Below are 24,809 nucleotides of genomic sequence, written 5' to 3'. Positions count from 1 at the left end.
GATCAAGAGATTGATAAGCAACCATTGAATGTCGAGAGTGATGAAGAAGATGATGTGAATTCTACTCATTCGGACACTTATTCTTTTACAAGTCAATCCGGAAAACGTCCCATGAAGATAGAGGATGATCATTCAACTCCTTTAAAAATGGCAAAAGTGAAGGCTTCTACGATTCATTCTTCCGCAAATGATTCCATTACTCAATTCGGAAAACGTTCTACAAAGGCGAAGGAGGCTAAGGTAAAGGGAAAGAACAAGGTAGATTTGAAGAGTTTGTGTAGGAATGATGATGATGATTTGGTGGCCTCCCTCCATGATGTTTCTAACAATTTTGGGAATATATTTGAAAATATCAATGTTAATCTTAAGACTATGGCTAGTGCATGGTCTAAAGCGGAAGAAAGAGAGCAAATGATGGATGAAAAAGTGAACAAAGTTTTGGATGAGGTAATGAAGTTAGATGGAATTTCTCCATCCGAAGATTTAGAGTTTGCTATAATTCTCATGGCGGAAGAACATAAGCTTTGTATCTTCTATCAAGCGCCAACTAATATGAAAAAACAATATGCAATTGATCTTCTTAAGAAGAAGTAGAAAGTTTTGTCTTAAGTTATGAAGAAACAAGGTTTTGGATGGTTTTTGAATGCTTTTTTTTTATTATTATTTTTTTTTATTTGAGAATACTAGAATTTTAATGCTTTTGTAATCAACAATTTATGTGACTTTGCCTATATCTGGCATATGATATATTATGGTACTCAAAATATATATATATATATATATATATATATATATATATATATATATATATATATATATATATATATATATATATATATATATATATATATATATATATATATATATATATATATATAAAATTTATGGTAATTAGTGTTGCTCTACATCGTATAATGTATAGCAAAGGTTAGCCAAAACAACAAAAAATAGAAGGAAAGCTATTTGTTTCCAAGTTATCTATGCCAAACAAGAGGAAAGGGGTTGGTTATAATTGTCTATGTTTCCTTACTAATACCAAACAACTAGTAAGGGTAACACTATATATTACCCTTTCCCCTCCTAATTTGTTTCCATTCCCTTATATTTACTAATTTGATACCAAACGCCCCCTTAACTGAGACGCTGTTAGTTTGTAACGTTGTATAAACTTCTTATTAAAACATGGCTGTAAGTTCCAGCTTCCAGATTCCCAACTTTGCTCTTGCTTTTGGTGGAATAGTTTCACAATTAAGTTTGCAGGATCTTTTAACCTGATATATAATTGAAATGTGTTGATCAATGATTTTTCTTGTTTTTACCTCAGGGTGAAGGAATTGGCAATGCTCGTGAAATTCCACATCACTTCGAAGCCTAACGTTGATAAATGTGCCTCTGAGAGAGAGAGAGCAGTTAAAGAAGATCCATGAAGAAAAGGCACCAGGAAGAAGAAGAATGGGAGAAGCAATTTGCTGCTGCTCTGAGATGCTTCTTGACTCAGATTAAGATGCTTCTCATCAACTTAGATGCAGAAATCGTAGAAGTAAAACTATATCTTGTCTGCATCCAGACACTTCAAGTTTTCATTATCGGTATGGTAAGTATATCTAAAACTAAATGTATTTTGTGGAAAATAGATCACTTCCGACACCAATCTAGATGTTTCTCTTAAACTCTAAGATGCAGAAATCATAGAAGAAAACGGTTTTTTATCTGTATCCAGATGCGCTTTATCTTTTGACATAGTATATTTTATACTTAGTAAATAATTCTTGTAGAAAATGCTTCAGGCCTTTAGCCTATATTCTCACCTGGCACATTATTTGAATGACAAGGCTTATTATAAACATAGAAATATCCTAATTCTTGTAAAATGAATTGCTACTAACAAACTCAACTAAAGAACAATGTCTTTTCTGAGGCACATGTTTAAGATTTCCTCTCCTTTTTGAGAAATAGAAAACTCTATTCCCTAATCAAGGAAGGAAATTCATTAAAAGCTTAAACTTTAACGTTCGTGAGCCCGCCCCGGTCTCACTCACTTGAAGGAAAGCGTTAGCTACACTGCTTTTTTGAATACTAGTTAGTTGCTCACCTTTTTGCTTTCATTGATGCGAGGATGAACTCTGAAGTCCCCCTTTCTTGGACATTGCTTGTATTTCATCAATTAAGTGGTTAAGATTAGAATAGGAGGACCCTCCTTCAGCGATACTTCTCTTTGCTTGTTGTGATATATTATCCATTGATCTGCACAGTTCTTCCCTCTTCTCATCCATTACCTTGTTGATCATCTTCTCCACTATTGATCTATCACATGTATCCTTCATATCTAAGCCAATTCCCCAGACTTGACTGACAAACCTGCTGTTCACTTGCTGATCAGAAAAATAAGGCCAACAAAGCATTGGCACCCCTGCTATTATGCTCTCTAGAGTCGAATTCCACCCACTGTGGGTCAAGAACCCACCAATGGCTCGGTGAGCTAAGACCTCTTCTTGTGGTGCCCATTTCACCCTGTATCCTCTTTTCTTGGTTCCCTCCAAGAGGTCTTCTGGAATTGGGCCGTCTAGGCTACTTGTGATGATGTCAGGCCTTACTACCCACAGGAAGTACTTCTTACTCTGCACTAGACCAGCCCAAAGTTCCATGAGTTGCTCAGATGTGAAGGTAGTTGTGCTGCCGAAGCTTACATAGATGACAGACTTGTCTGGCTTTTGGTCCAACCATGATGTGCAACTTTTATCCACTTCCCACAGGCTACTAGATGAATTGTTGGACAGTGTTGTTTCGTCCTTGCCAAGTCTATATTTTAGGTGTGCATGTAGTGGTCCGATGGGGTAAACCCGTGAGCATTGTGATCGGATTTGAGACAGAATTGGACCTTCCAAATCCTCAAATGTATTGAGAATGAGAAATTGGGCCTGCTTGTTTTGTTGTACCTTTCTCATCAAATATTGTTTAAGATCGTCACAGGAGGACTTGTCTTTGCCTCGGCAGAAGCTGGGAAGATCACGGCAGCGAAGAAAGCCTTCCATCCCTGGTACATTACATACTAGCCTATCCATTTCCTCGTTCTCTGTCATGGAATGAAAACAAAGACAGGAGTTACCAGCAGATAATTTTACAAAATTAAAAACTGGTAATATATGGTTGTGCTTTATGACGAAATTCCAACACTCTATCATGCTAAAACCTGAACTTCTATATGTTTGGTGTCTTATTAGTTTTAGTTCTTCTAGAATGGTGACCTTTTCATGGCTTCATTATGCTGATTTAAACTCTGCTCTTTTTCTTATTCTGCATTTCTGCTTAATAATAGGCGACTAGAAATTATTGGATTTGAATACCGTTTCGTACTTACAGTTTGTTACTGTATTTTGTTCAGGAAGTTTGTAAGTTTCTCAGCTAGCCTCATAGCTTATACATTTTGGTATTCTAATTCCTGAGTTTTTCATAATCTAAACAACAGTAATTACCAGTGCCCGAGTAATGAAGCTTTTTGCACATAGGCATACTTGTTTCTTATTTGTACCAATGCATAAATATCTGCCTGTCTAGTCATAGTTGCAGCATTCCATTTAAACTGAATTAAACCTATATAATGTTGTTACTATCACTACAGAACACCTGAACACTCTCAGTCTTGTGCATGGTTTTACGAGGTGTTGATTATGATTGGCAAAGCTCACTTGCTCAAGGTTTAAAACCGAGTATCGTGAGCTTTCTTTACTTTGTGAACTTGCCTTACTTAGTGTGCTTCTCTTGTGAGCTCTTCTGGTTAATTTCTGGTTTATTAACACCTTAATAAGTACTCCGTAGTTAAAGTCTGTTAAGGCTACAAAACAATCATTTGATTCTTATGTGAAACTTCTTATTCCTGTATCATTTGGCTTAATAAACTGATGGGACGTGCTTAGAAGGGAATTTGAAAGGAGGGAGGATACATTTTTAAGGTACTTGCTTGCTCATTCCTTCCACCCCTTCCCCGCCCTCAGCCCTCGTTGCCCCCTTTACCCTTACCATTATCATCTAGAGTTGATCAAAGTTAGCCCAGCCCGATTTTGGGCAGATTTTTCCAAGACAGGCTTGGGAATGTGTTTTTATGCACTTTTAGATGATTTTTTTGGCAAGGTCCGAACAGCCCGCACGATCCGCCCATTTTGAACGGGTTTGTGCACTTGATTTTCCGACCTAAAATTTGGCCCGGCCTGGTTTTGGCCTTGATCCGACCCGAACCCGGCCCATCCCCACAATAATCACCTCTATCATCATCCTAAATCAAGCGTAAATGTGTTCATGATTATAGTTTCATTGTTATACTAGTAGATAAGATCTTATATTTGTAAACTATAAAAGCTCTAAAAAGTCAGAGATTATAGATATGCATACCTTTGAAAGGTACTTCTCCTGCTTCAATGAGCTGTGGAATGCAGAAATAAGACAAATTACCACATGCACTGGAACACCTGAATGCAATGACAGGTACTTGAGCTTCTTTTGCTAAATCATAAGCAAAGCTCAACCACCCATCTATGATGAAACATGTAACCTTATCTGTTTCTGATGTTCCAAACAGAAGCTCTCTTATAAGGGGTTCAGCTCTTGGTGCCATCCCCTCAACCATCGCCTTCAAGATTTTCATGATATCAACGTTACTAGTCTGTGGCAGAGGTTGGTTTTGAGGCGGCCAATCATCAGGTAAGGTCTTAAACGCGAAACCCGGGTAGCGGGAAAAACGGGCTTCAATGTTGGTGTTTTGGGTGAGAAGTTGGTGGTTGTGGTTTGTATTCAGGAAAGTCACCTGAAGTTCAGCAAGACTAAGAAGTTCAGCAAGGTGTAGCATAGGGGTTACATGGCCTTGTACAGGTAGTGGAAAGATGAGGACATGAGGTGTAGGTGAAGATTGGTGCTCCAATTTTGCCATCAGAATTTGGGCTTGGAATTGAGATTGGAATTCTGAGGTATAGCTGAGAAACTGATACAAGTACTATAAATATTTATTTAATACAAAATTGGTGACACTTGTGAGTAAAGGTGTCAATTCGAGTACTCTAATCACATTCGATGAGATCGAATTGGGTACATCTTTAATAATGTTGGGATGAATTTTAAAATACATAGTAATATTAACGCTATTAGCTGCTTTACCTCCTCCAAAGAAAATAAAATTGAATGTATTGCTTGTTGTCTTATACTATCATCACATAAGTACACAACATGCATCACGAGTTCACAACATGGGAGTAATATGCTGATTTTTTTTTTTATCTTTTTTTTTTTTTTTTTTACAGCCGCTAATTCCTGAGGTTATGGACTTATGTCTTATACTCTTATGGTGGTGATGATGATAAAGTCAGGTGAGTATGACCAGTCAATGCTGGATTTCGAAGTCAACTTTGAGATTCCGGCAACTAGTATGTTCTTGCACAAAATTTGTTTTAGAAGATAGTTTATTGTAAAAAAAAAAATAAAAAATTATAAGGTAGTTTCTAGCAAAATTTCCAAAAAAAATTCATGGTGTAACAATAATTGTGTATAGTACCAAAATGGCTACTTTATATTTGTATTGATATTTTAATGAGTCAATTTCTCCAAATTTTGGTGACTTATGGCTTGTTTAGTTAACCAAATATATCAACTGGGGTCTTATTAAATTTGTAATAATAATATAATATATATTTTATTAATATATAATTTTTATAATTTTTTCATGAAAAAATTAAGGATATTTAGCAGTAAAAAACTGCACATAAAATGATAATCTTATTTGAACTTATTTTTTCTGAAATAAGTAAACATAAGTTGAACTAAATAAGGCCTTATGGTATTAAGATATTTCATATAAAAAAAAAGTCAGTTTAACCATATAGAACAAAATAGATAAAAGACAGAATAATACTCATAATAAAGAAAAGCTTGGGTGAGTGTAGGAAAAAAGTAGGTAAAATGGAAGAAATTTGAGTGATAATTGTATATACACTTTGTTCTTTTATCTGTTTAATTAAATTAATACTCGTACAAAATGTTCCTGCTTGTTCCTAATATTGTGTCCCATTTGACTATTTGTGATCTCAAAGACGAGTTTTAAAACGATTTCATATCCATTTTATATGTGTAAAATTATAAAAACTAGACATTAATAAAATACACTTTGTACAATGAAACTAATCTAAGATTTCACGTTATTATGTTATCTCTAATACATTAGGAGTATTTTAAGATTAAATTTTTTAAAATTTGAACCATAATTTTATAATGGGACAAAAACTAAGAGATGAGTAGAGACATCAATTACACATGGTGAGTTGGTGATAGACTTGGCAAATGGGTCATTCGGGTCGGGTATAGGTCGGGTTATTTCGGGTCGGGTCAAGTTCGGGTCAAAAGGTTATTGGGTCATGTTTGGGTCGGGTCGGGTCATTTCGGGTCGACCAATAATCGGGTCGGGTAGGGTATCGGGTCAACACTTCGGGTCGAGTCCGGGTCGGGTCAGTTCGAGTCGGGTCAATTTTCGGGTCAGGTCAGTTCGGGTCGGGTCAATTTTCGGGTCAACTTCGAGTCGGGTCATATTCGGGTCAATGCATTGGGTTAAATTCAACACTATATATATATTTATTTATTTTTTGACGAAAAACTCACTACATTTATTAAGGCTACTTTTTTTCATGGAATATAGTAATTGTTTGACTTTTATTGAAATTTTTTATTTTTTTATTTTTATTTTTTTATTTTTTTTTATGTTTAGATTGAGAATCAATTTTAGGATCTCCTGAAACTAAGAAGGATGCTCTAACTAATTGAGTTATACGGCTTATACCTCATAATAAGGTTTTTCTTGTTCAAGTTTTTTCAAACAAAACTCATAATAAGGTTTTTCTTTTTCAAGGTAATTTGATCTCAAATTCAAACTTGATAGGATTAGATTAAACCTTTTCTGGGCTACTTAATAGCTCAGTCTCCGACTCTCCGGTTAAAATTACTTCATAGGATGTCTCATCACTATTAGTATATAATGAACTAATGAATTATGAAATATTGCACTTATGCAACTATGCTTGTATCTATCTACTAGTCTACTATCCAATTAAAGAACTCAAGATCCTACATGACTATATTTTTCATTACATATAAAACATAAAATACGGTCAAAGAGAAGTGTGTGAATAAAGTCAAAACGTGTCAACTAAAAAAACGGAGGTATTATTAATTAAGTGAAATATTCTCATATTCAGATGTAAGATTACGGATACAGTTGTTGATCAATTAAAAATTTTCAAAATTTCAATTTTAACAAAGTTACAACTTAAAAGTGAAAATTTAAGAGGGAAACAAAATAAAACTTTTAACTTGGTTAAATTGTGGGAAATTCTTCCCCCCAAATGGCTAAAACTCCAAAAGTATTTCATTATGAGGACAAGAGGTAAATTATGAGCGGGAATACTCCCTCCAAATTTCCACAAGTAAAAATAAAGTGACTAAATTCTAAAATACAGAAAAACAAAAATAAAAGTAAAACAATAAGAAGAAAAAAAAATCTTTAGCTTAAATAGATTTAGGTCAATTAATTCAATTTGATTGCGGTTTTTTTCTATTTCGGTTTGCTAAGGTCAAGTCTTTAACTTAAATAGATTCTGGTCATTTCAGGTATAAGATAATTTTGGTTTGGGTCACTTTGGGTTTCGAGTCTATTTGGGTCAATTAATTTACGTTAAGGGTCGGGTCAACTTCGGGTCGGGTCGTTTCGGGTTAGGTCATTTCGGGTTTCGGGTCACTTCCACTTCGGGTTGGGCACGGGTCGGATCGAGTTGATTGGTGACAATGCGTCTGCTCTCACTTTGCTTCAGAAAATGCAATCTGGATCTCATTTTAAGCCTGACATTGTTTTATACAACACTATAATCGATAGTCTTTGTAAGGACAGGTTGTTACAACAGGCCTTAGACCTGTTGTCCTCTATGAAAACTGAGGGCATTAAACCCGATGTTGTCACTTATAATTCCTTGATTCGAGGCCTCTACAATTCCGGCTGTGAGGATGAGGCTCAGCATGTGTTCACTGAGATGTTAGAGAGCAACATTGCACCTAATGTTATGACCTACAACATGCTGGTTGACATGTTTTGTAAAGATGGGTGTGTTGATCAAGCTCAGTCCATTCTTAAGCACATGATTGAGAAAGGTGTGACTCCAGACATCATTACTTATGATGCATTACTTGATGGTTATTGTTTGCCCGGTCAGATGGAAGATGCAGAGAACCTACTGGATGTCATGGCCAAAAATGGTTGGGAGCCTGGCCTCGTAAGTTTCAACACTTTAATAAATGGATATTGTAAGGCTAAAAACATTGACAAGGCCCTAAACGTATTTCAACTGATGTTTCGGAAAGGGATAACACCTGGTGTTGTTACCTATAACACTCTTATTGATGGACTGTGCAAAGCCAATAGATTCCCACTCGCAAATAAGCTGTTCAAAGAAATGTGGGCTCATGGACAGGGGCGAAGCCAGGAATAAAAATCTAAGGGGGCCGGGAAACGATAAAGTTAGAAAAAAAAAAAAAAAAAAAAAAAAAGGAGCTCATAGGGGGAGTCGAATTTGAAACCTCCCTTACTATGCAAAACTCCAACAACCAACTAGGCTATAACTAATAACATGATATATGGTGTAAATACTTGCTATTTATTAGTTACTTCAGGGGGGGCCAAAATAGATATATACACAGTACTTGTTGGGCCACGGGGGGCCGGGCCTCCACCAGCCCCCCCCCCCCCCGGTGGCTCCGCCCCTGCTCATGGAATTGCTCCAGATGTCGTCACCTATTCTTCTTTGCTTGACAGCCTTTGCAAACATGCACGGCTTGACAAAGCAGTGAAATTACTCGAAGATATGGAGGATAATGGTGTCAAGCCAGATATTGTCATCTACAATATCCTAATAGACAACTTATGTGAGGCTGGACAACTTGAAGATGCAGCAAATTTCTTCTCCGATCTTGTATCAAAGGGTCTGCAACCTAATATTAAAACATACAATATAATGGTTAAAGGCTTCTGCAAGAAAGGCCTCATGAGCGAAGTTGCTCAAGTGTTGAGGATAATGGAGGAAGATGGTTGCCCCCCTGATGATCGAACCTACAATACGATCATCAGAGGTTATATACTCAATAATGACTTCTCAAATGCTTTATACTATCGTGATCTTATGGTTGGAAAAGGATTTGAAGTTGATGCAGACACTTTCTCATTGTTTGTTGGTCTATAGTCTTCTGATAACTTAAGTGACTTGAACAAGGACCTGCTTCAGAAGTTTATCACTTATATTGCAGTTAAAATGTATGTTAAGCTACTGTAGTGCTCTTACAAGTGTTGTATCTATCTGTTTTGTATTATTGACAAACAAAACATCAAATTTTGCTATGTCCTTCAGATGACCCTGAAGGTAATTGGTGGCATAAATGCATAATTGAAAAGCTGTTGTGTTGTGCATTGTTCTAAAGTTGATGCTTCATTTTCTGTCTAAAATTATGTGTGTAATTTATCATTAAGTTTAACTTATAATGGTAACATGATAAATGGTCATTTTTAAGTTGCACATGCAGTTCTTTCTAGCTCTGTTATGACTAAGATGAGAACTATAAAATTGAAACTTTATCAAAAACTGAGATCAGCATCTTTAGCTTTCTTTTCCATGCTTTAGTTTATAACAACTAATGGGCTGTTGTTATATTTAAACCCATGTGCTAATTGAACTGCAGAGGCACAGTCAACTGATCCGCTAAGTATGTTCCAAATATACCCTTGCATAAGATATTTAAAGGTATATTATTTCTGCAGCTTTACTAGTTTCAATATTTGTTTCATAATCCAGGCTAGATTATTGTTGAAAGATTTGTGTTGGGTTTATTATCACTTCAAAATGTGTGGTTGGTTTGTTGTTGCAGAGAAAGTTGAGATGAAGTTGAAAAGGCAGGGTACTGATGCTCTGAGACAAGCTGTGAAAAACAAACTGCTGTTAGTATTTAGATGCTTCACTGCTTGGTTTGGTAAATATTTCTGAACTTATTATATTTTGGTCCTTTAGTTTAGTATATCCAATAATTCCATGACATTTAATTATGGTACTTTGTTGTGAATTTTCCAGCCAATAAAATAAAAATAAAAAATTGAATATTTACAAGGGAAATAAATACGAGTAGAAGTTTTGGTAAAGATATTTGGATACTTTTGTCAAGTTACATAATATGATTTTCAGGTCAAACAGACTTTACGAAACATGGATATTAATTTTTAATTGAAAGGAACAAAACAATTTGATGAAATGTACCAATTTATAAACCTTACTGCAAATTCTACATTAGGAGAATAATCATCTCTCCCATTCTGTTAATCTACTTCATTTATTTCACAAAATTTTTATTTTTGTTAATCTCAACCATGCATATATAAAATACCATCTTAAAGCCCTTTATATATGAAATTATGCAACATGAACCATTAAATATTCTGCAAAGAATCCTAAATTACATAGAAATTAAACACTTGAGAGACTTACAGACCATGAGTTCTAACAATAACAACCTACGGAGTACTTATTCTTTCTATGCGTAAAATCTAATCCTTAATGGATTAGCAAAACCGTGTAGTACACCAAACATCAGTTGCCATCCTATTCCTTCACATCAACATTTCCGTACATCCAATATAACTAGCTAGAGATAGCAACATATAAATAGCTTGAAATATTATTTAATTTGAAACTTGGCCAAAGATACTCAAATCCACATCATTACAATTTCTAGTTCATTCACCTGTTCTTCATTGATATCTAATGCTCCTCTTTTTTGGTCATCCCTTTTATTTTCTCGATTAGCTGGTCAAGATTTGAATATGAAGATCCCCCTTCGCTTATGCTCTTCTTTGCTAAATGTGAGAGTTTAGACACTGACATTCCCAGCTCGTCCTTCTTTCTCTCCATAGGATCTTTGATCATGTTCTCCACTATTTTTCTATCACATGTATCCTTCATATCGAGGCCAATTTTCCAGACTTCACCGATGAATCTGCTGTCCACCAGATGATCAGCAGAGTAAGGCCAACAAAGCATTGGCACCCCAGCCACTATGCTTTCCAAAACCGATCCCCTTCCACTATGGATGAAGAACCCACCAACAGCACGGTGAGCCAATACTTCTTCCTGTGGTGCCCAGCTCACTATGTATCCTCTCTCCTTGGTTCCTTGCACAAGGTCATCGTGAGCTGGACTATCTGAGCCACTTCCTGTAATGATATCGGACTTTACGACCCACAGGAAGTACTTGTTACTCTGCACTAGTCCTGCCCAAAATTCCATCAGCTGGTCCTTTGTGAAGGTAGTAATGGTACCAAAACTTGCATAGACAACGGATTTGTCAGGCTTTTGGTCCAACCATGATATGCAACTTCGATCAACTTCCCACAAGTCGCTAGAGGAAGTGTTGGACAGTGTTGTATCTTTTGGGTTGAGCCTGTATTTTAAGTGAGCATGTAGTGGACCTATGGTGTAAACATCTCTACAGTGCTCACGAATGAGAGAGAGTATTGGACCCTCCAGCTCCTCAAATGTGTTGAGAATAAAGGTGTCAGCTTGCTTGTTTTTTTGTATCTCGCCGTTGAAATAGTCTTGAAGCATACGTAAAACAGATATGTCTTTGCCTCGGCAGAAGCAGGGAAGGTCACGGTACCGGAGGAAGCTATCCATCCCAGGTGCATTCTTTACTAGCTCATCCATATCTTCATCTATTATTTGTTCATCGTAGTTCATTGCAAGAGAACTAAAAACCATTAGAAAGTTGCCAAAAACTTTATAATGAGGTTTATGCTTTCTGAAATTGTGTTAAAAGTATGCCAGACATCTATTATATCACTTGCCATAGAATATATTTTTAATGTTGTAGTTTCATTTTGCTGCATTGTTTTAGTATCAATCTCATATCTAATAGTGCTTGGTTGGACATAATATCACTTCCAGTGTTGTTGTGATTCCTAAAAGTTACATTTTTGGGGAGTTGATTATTGAGGAAACTGTTATTACTTTGTTAAAGGCACATATTAACAGATTTTATTTAGTATATTTCTTTGTAATGTTTTTGAAATTAATTTAGTGACTACTTATTTGTTCTTTCTAGGTTGTTTACACAAAAACTACTTTTTAAAATCCAAGCTATGAAATGTCACATTTAAAAAATCTTTTGTTACAATTTACCATTAAACCTCAACTAAATTTGTCGCCTTTTTTTTTTTGTCTACTACTCATTTCCCACTTTATTTGTCATTCCAATTTCCTCCTCTGTGCTCTCTCTCTCTCTTTTTACTTCACTAAACCTAAACTAAATTTGCTGATCAAACAGTCAAAGGTTATGGCATCTTGTGGCAGTATTCCAGAAACAAGTCGTTAATTGCAAGAAATATTGTTTAAAATGTGTATTTTTTACAAAATTTGGATTTTGAAAGCTGGTTTCAGACAAAATATCCTAAATTAAATGATATCCACCAATATAGTAATAAAAATGGCAAAAATGAATATAATGCAAATTATAAGATAAGGAAAAAAGTTGCGGAATAAGATAAATGAATGAAATGATATATGTTAAATGAAAGATAGTATTAAATGATAATGAATCATTTAAAAAAAAAAAATAAGGCGGTAGCTAGAATAGAACTTGAGTTTCTCTTGAAGTATGCAAAATAACCCTTATATATCTCCTTGATAAACATATCAAAATTATATCATTTTGAGTGGAATGTACAATATTTTTTAATCCAATTTTTATCAACTGTATGTTAAATGTATATCAATTTAGTTTGATACTATATATTTAATTGCAACAATTTAAGACTCTAAACTGCTTTATAAAAGAGCATGTAGAGGTTATTTTTACCTTTGAAGGGTAATTCCCCTGCAGCAATCATCTTTGGTAAACATTGGAAAGTCCAAATGAAGTTTGCACCAGTAGTAATAAATGTAATCACCGGTAACTTAACCTCATTAGCTACATCATTAGCATAGCTCATCCATCCATCTAATATTAAACATGTAACTTCATCTTTTCCTACAAAGATGTCCTTCAAAAGGGGCTTAACACTTGATGCTAACGCGGGATGCATTTCTCTAAACCAGGTTTACTTTACGATAAAAAAAACAAAAGGAGTAGTTGGTCTCGTAGGCTCGTGGCCCTCGTGCTTTTAATAGTCTAACCAGTGTTACGTCCGTAACAATTCTTAGTTTATTATTGTGACAAACGCCTTTCCCCCGTGCAACCTCGAATTATATATAGTAAAATTAGGTATGTTCATTTATATTATTAAATTATGAAGAATAGAAAGAATCATCCTTCAATAAATAAATTAAAGTAGCAATAAAGTTATTTAAACAAATAAAAAGACTAAAAAAGGGGGTGACAAGTGGTGCTAAATTCCTACTAACGGTTTGAGTTTTCATATAAATAAAAAAAAAAAAAAAAAAGTTGGTTCGTTTGTATTTTTGGGATCATTATTACCTATAAGGATCAACATATAAAGGACCACGACTACCCTAAATCAATCTTTTTTTAACGTGTTATGGCCGAGACTAGAGAATAAATCAAAATTACAAGTATCATGTAGAATAAAATTAAAAATTGAGTATGTACATAGTGACAAAGAGTTCATTAAACGAAAAACGATTACAACCTACATAAATAAATAAATTAATTAAAAAAAAAAGTATGATACAAGATACAAACACTAAAATCCCATTAGTAGCTTAGCCAAACCTCATGTTTAAAATGTTTCCAAAAAAAATAAAAAAAATAAAAATCATGTTAAAAAAAAATAAAAAAATCATGTTTAAAAAAAATGGTAATATGCGCTTGTTGGAGCCCTTGATTGTTGAATGGAATCCACGAACGATAGCGGAAAAATAAACCTGTCAAACTAAACTATACCTTTGCTTTGCAATGTCATTAACCCATAACATTTGAAGGTTGCATTGTTATAGGAGGAAGTAAGGGGTCGTTTGGTTCGCGGAGGGGAATCGGAATGGAATGAAGAAAGGGAATGGAGGAGAAAGGAATGGATTCCCCTGATTTTTCCTAGCTGTTTGGTTGTGTCCAGGAAACGGAATGAACTGCTCATTGATTCCCTTTGTGACTGTTTGGTTCAAGCCAGGGAATCAAATTTTGAGTTTTTAAATTCTTTTAATTTTTGTTCAAAAATAACTTCTTATTATTTGATGAAACCTGTTTCTTCATGAAACTTGAAGAACATGTTTTTATTTTTTTTTTTTAAAAAAAAATACCATCAACCTGTATCGTCTTTTCCTGTAATATGTAAATATATATATATATATATATATATATATATATATATATATATATATAACATCTTACTATCTCCATTGATTACAAATCCAAGTAATCACCTCTTGGTGAAAATAATACCAATGCAAAGTACTTGTTCCTAAATAAAAGTTCATACCAAAAGTGTTCTAATAAGATTAACATTCAACCTAAGTCTTTGCTAATAGTCCTTTCTAGATAAAGTTCATGCCAAAAGTAGTAGCTTGTGAATAACACCTAACTAAAAACCATACATGAAACCACCACATAAGATTTAAGCATCACCATTTCCACTTCCTCGTAGAAGACTCTTACCATAAGCCCTTTTCAAAGCGTCGGGACACTTTGAAATACCATGAGCTTGTTTGGTTGTACGGTTAGAATGTTAGCCACTTCAAAAACTTGGGATTCCGTGACACCTTCTAAATTGAAAGAGAGTAGTTCCTCTAGCACTTGCTCACTCTTTTCAACTAATTTTTGCTCTCTTTCATCCGCACGTTGTTCACGATCATCAGTGCGTGCCATCACATTTGCCATAGTGGAAAGATGAACATTCATGTCTTTCATGAATGCTTGTAAGCTAGCCAACTCATTACTTCTAGAACCACCTTTTTCTTTCTTTTTTTTTGGAAGTTTTTTCAGTCTTCATTTTTTTGAAGGAGGAGAAGTAACGGTCTGAGTGACATTACCACTAGCAGCAACTCCCTCATCATCACTTGAATCGAGTAAAACCTGTGGGGGGGCAACAGTTTGCAAATTGTTGATTGCTTCAACAAAATCTTCAGCTGGTTTTCCAGTTGCATAATCCTTGCCATAAACATTCATGAGTTCATGGAAGTGGGGAAATGAAACTCCATACAAGTTTTTGCAGCTTGGATGTTTCTGAAAAACACAAAAATTCCCAAAATGCTCAAATATACAACATCATGAGGTATCTCAAACATAATTTAAATGACATTCCACATAGGAGTTCTCATGCAATAAATGTGATAATGCCAGGGGCTAAGATTATGGGAGCACAATATTTAAAGGACATAACAATATAATCAAATATAATACAATAGAGGATAGATAAATGAGCATAAGCCTGCATATTTTACCTTATTTCCCTTCCATAACATAACTGATCATAATGTTTATAGGGACATTGCTTAATAGCCAAATCCTTGTGTACATGGAGATTCTTACTCTACACTATTATAACAATTTCTCAGTTATAAGTAACATCACAGCCTGAACACCATGAAGCATCTTACCCTCAGTTTCTGTTTCATAATGTTTCTCATAGTGGCAAGGTAGTCTAAAGCTCTAAACTATAGTTCCTATGCTTGCTAACTATTCAAAACATAGTTCTGCTAGCACTACAAACAAAATCCTGAAATCAGATTTTTATTTAAAAACTGATGCACTTGTATAAATAGTTCCCGCTAACTATAGTTCCTATGCTTCCTTGAATAAATAGTCCTTCAAATATTTATAAAAAAATAGCAAAAATGCTAAGCATCCACAGCCATAGGAATATAAACAAAAATAGCAAGTATTCAAAATAAAAGTTCATGACCTTAAAAAAGTTATCATACCTTGCAAAACTCATCATAAACAGCCCGGTCCACAGAAACCATTTTTTTGGAATCATCCCAAACGAATCCACTTGTATTTAACATAGTAGAAATAGCCCTAAACTTTGCTCCAAGTGTTTTTAGTCGAGAATTGATGTGTGGCATAGCCTTCAACCCACAACCAGGAAGAGCCTTACCTATGATCTCCTCTAAGCGAACCATGTAGCCGCTTCTGAACCCATTTTCGGACTTCCAATGAGGATCAACAACCAGCTCTGACAATGCTTCTACAAGAACTTTATCTTCTTCAGCGGTCCAAAATCGTTTGTTTTTTCCCCTTCCACCTCCACTTGCACTACTTTCATCCATCCTACTAAAACATTTGAACCATATTAACACGTCAAAATAACATTGCATATATATAAAAATGAAATTAACAAACAAAATATTCAATACAAGTACATAAAGGAAATTATTATAAGTCTAACACAACATCCATGACTTAATACAACAATTAAAAAAATAAAAATAAAAACACGAAATTGAAATAAAGATACAAGTCTCAAGTTCAAATAACAAATACAATGTTGTTTAATAAACAAGAATAATATCACAAAGTAACTCTGCGGTGTCTAGCCCTCCAATCATTGAACATATTTTGGGTCATTGTATTTCGAAAATTAGTCCATGGATCGGTTACATCAATGGAGGTTATGTACTCCACATCATCTTCATCACTAGCATCACCATCATCATCATCATCACTATCACTTTCCTCAAACAAGTCATCATCATCAAATACTTCAAGCATGTACCTTTTTACCAAGTTATGTAATAAGGCACAAGCAAGCACAATTCGACCATGTGTTTGTAAACTAAACCAAGAAGGACTTCTAAGAATTCCCCATCTTCCCTTGAGTAACCCAAAGCATCTCTTAATCACATTTCTAGATTTTGCATGCCTTAAGTTGAAATATTCTTCGGCGGTTTGAGGTTGACGGGGGCCATTATTCCATTCTCTAAGATGATAAAGATGCCCTCTATATGGTGCAAGGAATCCTTCTCCATTAGTATATCCTCCGTCACATAGATAATAACAACCTTGACAAATTTTTTTTTAAAAAAAAATTACTCTCTTACTAAGTCAATTTCAAATAAAGTCTACTACGTCAATCAAATTACCTTTTGGAACTTTCAACCCATTAGGCCTAGAAATAGCATCTCGAAGAATCCGACCATCATGTGCCGATCCCTCCCAACCAGGTAAGACATATATAAATTCTATTTCGGGTGAGCATACTCCTAGTACATTCATAGCAAGGGTACCTTTTCTAGTGCGATATTTGGATCGATCTTCACAAGGAACATTAACTAGAATCATTGTACCATCAAGGGCACCTAATGAGTTCTACAAAACAAACAATATCACTTTAAATTATGTAATAGTCTCTCTATTTTATCTCAAATTAAAGTGTTGGTTTTTTAATTTACCTTGAAATATTTCCACCTTTCATCGTCGCAATCCTCTTGTATTGGAGTTGGTTTCTTAAGAAGAATACTATGTAACTTTAAGATTGCTAACAAACAATCATGAAATTGTCTAATAATAGTTTCACCACTTCTATAAAAATGTGCACCAATCATTCTATTTTTCTTATGGTGAGCTAATGTGTATAAGAAGCCCGCAACCATCTCTTCCAAACATGTGTTTCTTGTTTCATTTAATCCACCAATATCTCTAACCATTTCTAAAAGTACACCAAATGTGTATCGATTTATACGAAGATAGTTCCTGCACAAAGTGTCATTTTCTCTAATCATTCTATTCAAGTTGTGCAATCTCATTTTCCTTCTAGTTCTTTTATCTAGCTTAAGATAATGGGAATTGTATATAGTTTTTCTCATAGAGTAACACATCAAATGTAGCAACACAACACGATTAATCATAGTAATTATGAACCGAATAAAGTCCCAATTTCTCTTCCTTTTCAAAGAAGTACCAATTTGAGCCATTTTCTGTAAAAAAGAACATCAACAACATATCATTGACTAGTTTACATACATATCATTTATACTCAAGATATATAAAAATCTCAAGCTAAACAAATATATACATATACATGAACATTAGTATATATAAACATCAAATTAGCATTCATTCAAGGAGGAAAAAAAAACAACAAATATACACTGTTTTCGTAATTCCCAACAAAAAAAAAAAAAAAAAAAAAAAAAAAATCGGTAAACCCTTCAAATCGCAACAGTGAACAACAAATGAACATCAATCACTATGGAGGTGGTTGATAATGTGAACAATTCCTCAAGAATTAGGAATAATGTATAAATTACCCAACAATTTATGAATAAAACAAAAAAAAAAAACGACATGATTTAGGTAGATCTAGAACGAAAACATGAATATTACGGTCGCCGGAGATCGTACCTTGTGGGGATCGGTCGGATATGGTCGCCAGTATACAATCTCGGTTGGTTGCCGTGGTGGCCGGAGCTCCGATGAGGGGTGACGACTGCTGAGGATTTTTTAGGGTAAGAGAGGAGAGAGAGTGTGATGGGTAATGAGAGGGGAATGGGAATGCTAAAGTCTGAGGGGGGGTAGGGAATGGGTGTAAAAGATATTTGGATAAACACAAAAATAAAAAAGGGTAAAACGAATGATAGATGATGACAAACAAACAACAACAAAGGGAATAGGGCCTGTCCATTCCCTTTCCCTTTTATTATACCCCCCAACCAAACGGCCCCTAAGTGTAGAAGCTAGGGCCGAAAGCATGAATGCATGAATGAAACCATTAGACACATATAGAGCTTGACAAAGGAAGTAGCAAAGGAACAAAAACTCGACCAAGGCCTGATTGAGAAAAACCTATGAGCAAGACCGAGGGCTATTACCCAAAGTAAAGATAGTCAAGTGGGATTCTTAGCTTAATATCACAACTTAATTGAGTCACATTTCCTTTCAACTCAGTACCCATTCGAAAGGGTACAGTTGGTCTATCCTCCTCAAATAGGATGAGACCCAACTTCACTAAAGCGCTATGAACCTCCAAACGTACCGTTGTGTTGGGGAAGCCTCTTTCAGATAGAAATTTTTGTAAGCAATGAAAATTAACCTCATTGCTAACCGATATTAGGAATTACTTTTCTTTACTAATTTCCTAACAAACCTCTTGCACTCAATCCTAGACCAAAAATACACCGACCTTCGTCTTATTACAATCAAGTACTAGCCCACTATCTATAGACGCCCTACAATCTAAATCCTTTATCTCTACATAGTGAAATATGCGAACAAGAAAACCTACACAACCAACCCTATAGAGGAAAACACAACCCAACCTCAAACCCTCATGAGGTTGAATTACATCCTAAAATTGAAACCAAAGAACAAATTATCAAACTTATCAAGGACAATAAAACAAAGGAAATTTTGATTTTTAGCACCTCCAAAAAATGATTTATTGGCTTTTACGACCTACATAAAAAAAGTTTTATTTTATTACCAATAAAATTTCCAAAAATTAGATTTTACCACCAACTAACGGATTCATGAGGACCCACTTTTTTGACGTTTCTTCTTCATCTTCTCCGATCTTCCATGTCAACCAACCCGCAACGAAATCAACTTACCTCGGTTGGTCGGAATTTCGTGTGGGGCTAAGAAGGGGTCGAAATTTGGTGTGTGGGCTAGGGAGGTAGTCGAAATTAGGTGGTGGCTAGGGTTTTAGGAGTGCAAAATTTGGTGGTGGTGGCTAGGGTTTTAAGAGTGGTTGGAATTAGGAGGGGGCTTTTATGGGTGGTCAGAATTTGGTGGCTAAGGTTTTGAGGTCGAAAATTGGTGGAAAGGGGGTCGAAATCCGGTGGTGGTGGTTTGTGCATTGTGCGGTGCAGTGCGATGGTTGTGCGGTGGTCGTTGTGTGGCGAATATGTGGTGGGGTTGGTAGCGGTTTGGTGGTGGGACTGGTAGCCGGTCCAGCAATGGGGCTAGTAGCCAGTCCGACAGTGGGGTCCTGGCGGTGGCAACAACCACTGATTGATGGCTGGTTTTTTTTTTGTTTTTTTTTGTTTTGTTTTAATTATTTTTTTTAATTAATTTACCCAATAATATAGTGACACGTGTGCAAGGTAGGCCCCAATAATGAATGGATTTATGGATGAAATCCATAGTTCTTGACAATTTCTCTTTTTATTTTTCATGCTCTAAATTAAATTATTGTTCAATTATCAGTATACTCCAGTTTATTTAATCTAGATTCATTTTTTTTTTATTCCGCTTAATTTTTTTTTTTTTAAAAAAAAAAATTATGTTTTACATTGCTCCTGTGATTCGTAAGAGAAATATGGATTGAAACTAGACCTAAATGAGAAGGTTGTGATTATTGCAGACGTGGCGGAAGCTAAAACTGCTTTATGAACTTCAAATAATTAATGTTGGGAAGTTTGGAAGAACAAATACGGAGTGGTTTTGATAGGTAGTATTAGTCATATTCAATTTTTGGGATTATGTTGTGAAGTACTCCGAAAATTTGTTTTGGGATTATGTTGTGAAGTAAATTTGTTTGGGATTATGTTGTGAAGTACTCCGAAAATTTGTTTTGGGATTATGTTGTGAAGTACTCCGTAAATTTGTTTTGGGATTATGTTGTGAAGTAAATTAGTTTTGGGATTATGTTGTGAAGTAAATTAGTGTCTTCAGAAAGGTTGGGTTTTATTGATTAAACCCGAGTGAAAGTGTACATAACTGTGTATAATATTTACCTATGGAAAACATGGGTCTAGCACTCTAGCATGGTTTTTTGTTTCAAAAGTGATAGAATAATGGCAGAAATCTTCAATAAATAGTAATTTTAGTTATATCTTTCTCTTTATTATATTTTAAAGCCAAGCATTGGAATTTTGTGTAAATCACTTTAGTTTCTCTAATTTTTCTCTTTAGACTAGCGAAACAATAAAAAATTGTGTTAATTACTTAAGTTTTTCAACTTTAGACAGTCAAACAAGTGAGAAAGTTTTTAAATTTTACTTGTCTAGAGTTTTCACTCTGTCATACATGTGGAGAAAGAGGAAAAGGAACTATTCTGAACATCTGTTTATTTTTGTTCAATTTTAATGTTCAAATTTGGTGGTTTAATGGATTGTTCAAGGAATTATGCCGCACGATCCTGGTGAATTCTGTGAAATTTATTTGATTTTGTTTGGCTGTGGAGTATTTTTGAAGTTGTGGGTATTGAATTAAGTTGAATTTAGGGGTGTATACCCTAAAATTTGTGGTGGATCTAAGATAAAGTAAATTGTAAAGGGAATGGTAGTGTTCATTGTAATAGTATTTTAATATAATGAAGGATACAAACAAAATAAAACCTGCAGCCCCTGTTCTTTGTTCACTGCTGCTCTTTAATGGAGGCCTTCCCATCTCACGCACCCCTTCGAAATGCATTGTGTTGTTGCTTCTGTGCGTGAGTTGAGGGAGGTGTAGAAGGTGCTGTTTGGTGAAATAAACCAAATTATAAACCTAACTGCAAATGCTTCATTAGGAGAATAAGCATCTCTCCCATTATGTTAATCTACTTCAAGTCTTCAATCATGTCACAAATTTTTTATTTTTTGTTAATCTCAACCATGCACTTATAAAATAACATCTTAAAACCCTTTATATATGCAACATGAATCATAACAGATCATGGGTTCCAACAATAACAAACTACATATTCTTTCTACAACGTAAAATCTAATCCTTAAGGATTAGCAAAACCGTGTAGAACTCTTACCAAATTAATTCACGAAATTAAGAACAGGCCTAACAACAGTCTAGTACACAAAACATCATTTACCACCCTATTCCTTCACATCAACATATCCGTATATCCAATATAACTAGCTAGAGATAGCAACATATAGATAGCTTGAAATATTGTTTAATTTGAAACTTGGCCAAAGATACTCAAATCCACATCATTACAATTTCTAGTTCATTCACCTGTTCTTCATTGATATCTAATGCTCCCCTTTCTTGGTCATCCCTTTTATTTCCTCGATTAACTGGTCAAGATTTGAATATGAAGACCCCCCTTCACTTATGCTCTTCTTTGCTAAATGTGAGAGTTTAGACACTGATGTTCCCAGCTCGTCCTTCTTTCTCTCCATAAGATCGTTGATCATGTTCTCCACTATTTTTCTATCACATGTATCCTTCATATCAAGGCCAATTTTCCAGACTTCACTGATGAATCTGCTGTCCACCAGATGATCAGCAAAGTAAGGCCAACAAAGCATTGGCACCCCAGCCACTATGCTTTCCAAAACCGATCCCCTTCCACTATGGGTGAAGAACCCACCAACAGCACGGTGAGCCAATACTTCTTCCTGTGGTGCCCAGCTCACTATGTATCCTCTCTCCTTGGTTCCTTGCACAAGGTCATCGTGAGCTGGACTATCTGAGCCACTTCCTGTAATGATATCGGACTTTACGACCCACAGGAAGTACTTGTTACTCTGCACTAGTCCTGCCCAAAATTCCATCAGCTGGTCCTTTGTGAAGGTAGTAATGGTACCAAAACTTGCATAGACAACTGTCAGGCTTTTGGTCCAACCATGAAATGCAACTTCGATCAACTTCCCACAAGTCGCTAGAGGAGGTGTTGGACAGTGTTGTATCGTTTGGGTTGAGCCTGTATTTTAAGTGAGCATGAAGTGGACCTATGGTGTAAACACCTCTCCAGTGCTCACGAATGAGAGAGAGTATCGGGCCCTCCAGATCCTCAAATGTGTTGAGAATAAAGGTGTGAGCTTGCTTGATTTTTTGCATCTCGCCGTTGAATCGGTCTTGAAGCTTTTGGAAAACAGATATGTCTTTGTCTCGGAAGAAGCAAGGAAGGTCACGGTACCGGAGGAAGCTATCCATCCCAGGTGCATTCTTTACTAGCTGATCCATATCTTCATCTATTATAGTTCATTGTAATTCATAGCAAGAGAATTAAAAGCCATTAGAAAGTTACTAAAAAATTTAATGAGGATTATGCTTTCTAAAATTTTGTTTAGAATATGTTCTATGCCAGACATCTGTGATCAGTTACCATTGAATATATTTTAATGTTATAGTTTCATTTGGCTGCGTTACTTTAGTATGATTATCATATCTCATGGTGCTTGGTTGGACATAGTATCACTTCCAGTGTTATGATTCCTAAGAGTTTCATTTTTGGGGAGTTGATTATTAGGGAAACTGTTTTTACTTTGTTGAATTCACATATTAACAGATTTTTAGTTAGTATATTTCTTTGTAATGTTTATGAAATAATTTTAATTCTAGTTAACGGAGATAGTAGTCTTAACTCTTTTTTGGAAACAAACTAATTCTATATATCTCCTTGACAAACATTCAAACATATTATAATTATGTCGACTGTATAATATTTTTTAATCAATGTTTTATCAATTGTTTGTTAAATGTATATCAGTTTAGTTCAATACTAAATATATTTTTGGTTTCTCTTATGTAATTGCAACATTTTACGACTCTAAACTGCTTTATAAAAGAGCATGTAGAGGTTATTTTTACCTTTGAAGGGTAATTCCCCTGCAGCAATCATCTTTGGTAAACATGGAAAGTCCAAATGAAGTTTGCACCAGTAGTAATAAATGTAATCACCGGTAACTTAACCTCATTAGCTACATCATTAGCATAGCTCATCCATCCATCTAATATTAAACATGTAACTTCATCTTTTCCTACAAAGATGTCCTTCAAAAGGGGCTTAACACTTGATGCTAACGCGGGATGCATTTCTCTAAACCAGGTTTTATCACCAGAACGTGGGTGGTCATCGGGAAGCCCATCAGGAACCGTCTTAAAGGTAAACCCAGGATAACGGCCAAAACGAGCTTTGATGTCAGTGTACTTGGTAAGTCGTTTTTGGTTGTAGGTTGTGTTTAGGAAGGTTACCTTGAGATTTGCTAGGCATAAAATTTCTGCCAAGTTTAGCATTGGGGTTAAATGGCCTTGCAATGGGAGTGGAAAGATTAAAACATGAGGTGTAGCATTGGGGTTAAATTTGTGCTCCATTTTTGGTACTACTTACAATATTTTTGGTCCTGGAATTTAGATTGGTATATTTGCCGCCAAGTTGGGTGTATAATATATAGTTGTATATGTTGGATAGAACTGGAAGAGTATTGTTTCCTCGAGAGAAACGTGGCATCTTAAATTCTGAATCATGCAATTTTGTTGTTACTTTTGGTGTAGCTTTCCAGTGCCCTCGTAGGGTCTCCCACTTTCCCACTTGGTGGAAAACCGTCCTTGATTTTATTCTCACTTATTAATATTAATATCTTAATTTAAAAGGATAACATTAGAAATTGCACAATATCAAATATTGTTCAAATTATGTTCTACAAGTATTCTTCTAATTATATGCGAGTGACATAGGGTAAAAAAAACGTAAAAGGAGAGTGTTATGTAGCACTTAAACTTGTTTAGAAATGCTTTTAAATGTATTAGTATAAATTTCGAATTAGTTAAATACTTTCTATAAGGCTAATAATAATGTAAGATAAGGTTCTATTACACTAAAAATGAGTTAAGTATAAGACAAGAATGTAACGTTTCATATATTTTACTTTTAAGGACCTCATAATTTCAAATCACTTTTCTAATCACAGTTAACCAACTTATACTCAAGAGTAGTAGAGAGTGAGGGATAGCTCAAGTGGTTAGAGAATCCTTTCCGATTCCAAGAGATCATGGGATCGATTCTCACCATCGCCCTTGTAGCTCTCTAAACACCAAAAAAAAAAGTAGTAAAGTTTGGGTCATGGTCTGCATAATTTATGGACTATATTTTTTTGAAATTCCTAAACTTCAATTTCATCAAAGGCTAATAA

The 24,809-nt window shown here is 35.0% G+C and overlaps 2 protein-coding genes and 2 pseudogenes across 2 annotated transcripts; all 4 read right to left on the bottom strand.

Annotated features, from left to right (window-relative positions):
* Nucleotides 1-1,815: 1,815 nt before the first annotated feature.
* Nucleotides 1,816-5,067, bottom strand: LOC145576132 (7-deoxyloganetic acid glucosyltransferase-like). Its single transcript, XM_081633921.1, has 2 exons — nt 4,387-5,067; nt 1,816-3,073 (listed from the first exon to the last, which is right to left on the bottom strand). The coding sequence occupies exons 1-2, from the start codon at nt 4,919-4,921 to the stop codon at nt 2,103-2,105; spliced, it is 1,506 nt and encodes a 501-aa protein (XP_081490047.1). The 5' UTR covers nt 4,922-5,067; the 3' UTR covers nt 1,816-2,102.
* Nucleotides 5,068-10,698: 5,631 nt separating this feature from the next.
* Nucleotides 10,699-13,141, bottom strand: LOC145575108 (7-deoxyloganetic acid glucosyltransferase pseudogene; annotated as a pseudogene).
* Nucleotides 13,142-15,096: 1,955 nt separating this feature from the next.
* LOC145576131 (uncharacterized) lies at nt 15,097-18,638 on the bottom strand. Its single transcript, XM_081633919.1, has 5 exons — nt 18,355-18,638; nt 17,403-17,927; nt 17,094-17,319; nt 15,933-17,012; nt 15,097-15,234 (listed from the first exon to the last, which is right to left on the bottom strand). The coding sequence occupies exons 2-4, from the start codon at nt 17,922-17,924 to the stop codon at nt 16,522-16,524; spliced, it is 1,239 nt and encodes a 412-aa protein (XP_081490045.1). The 5' UTR covers nt 17,925-17,927; nt 18,355-18,638; the 3' UTR covers nt 15,097-15,234; nt 15,933-16,521.
* Nucleotides 18,639-21,599: 2,961 nt separating this feature from the next.
* On the bottom strand, nt 21,600-23,994 carry LOC145576130 (7-deoxyloganetic acid glucosyltransferase-like; annotated as a pseudogene).
* Between the last annotated feature and the right edge of the window lie 815 nt (nt 23,995-24,809).

Source organism: Chenopodium album, chromosome 13 (genome assembly GCF_948465745.1).
Source record: "Chenopodium album chromosome 13, dcCheAlbu1.1, whole genome shotgun sequence".
NCBI lineage: Eukaryota > Viridiplantae > Streptophyta > Magnoliopsida > Caryophyllales > Amaranthaceae > Chenopodium > Chenopodium album.
This window is presented reverse-complemented; position numbering and strand designations above follow the sequence as displayed.

Excerpts from the sequence above, each read along its gene's own strand:
- LOC145576132 (XM_081633921.1), bottom strand. The coding sequence starts at position 4,921 with ATGGCAAAATTGGAGCACCAATCTTCACCTACACCTCATGTCCTCATC. Across the intron at positions 3,074-4,386 it reads AGGAGAAGTACCTTTCAAAG|AGAACGAGGAAATGGATAGG; the intron begins GTATGCATATCT and ends ATTCCATGACAG.
- LOC145576131 (XM_081633919.1), bottom strand. The coding sequence starts at position 17,924 with ATGGCTCAAATTGGTACTTCTTTGAAAAGGAAGAGAAATTGGGACTTT. Across the intron at positions 17,320-17,402 it reads AAAGGTGGAAATATTTCAAG|AACTCATTAGGTGCCCTTGA; the intron begins GTAAATTAAAAA and ends TTTGTTTTGTAG. Across the intron at positions 17,013-17,093 it reads TGGGTTGAAAGTTCCAAAAG|GTTGTTATTATCTATGTGAC; the intron begins GTAATTTGATTG and ends AAATTTGTCAAG.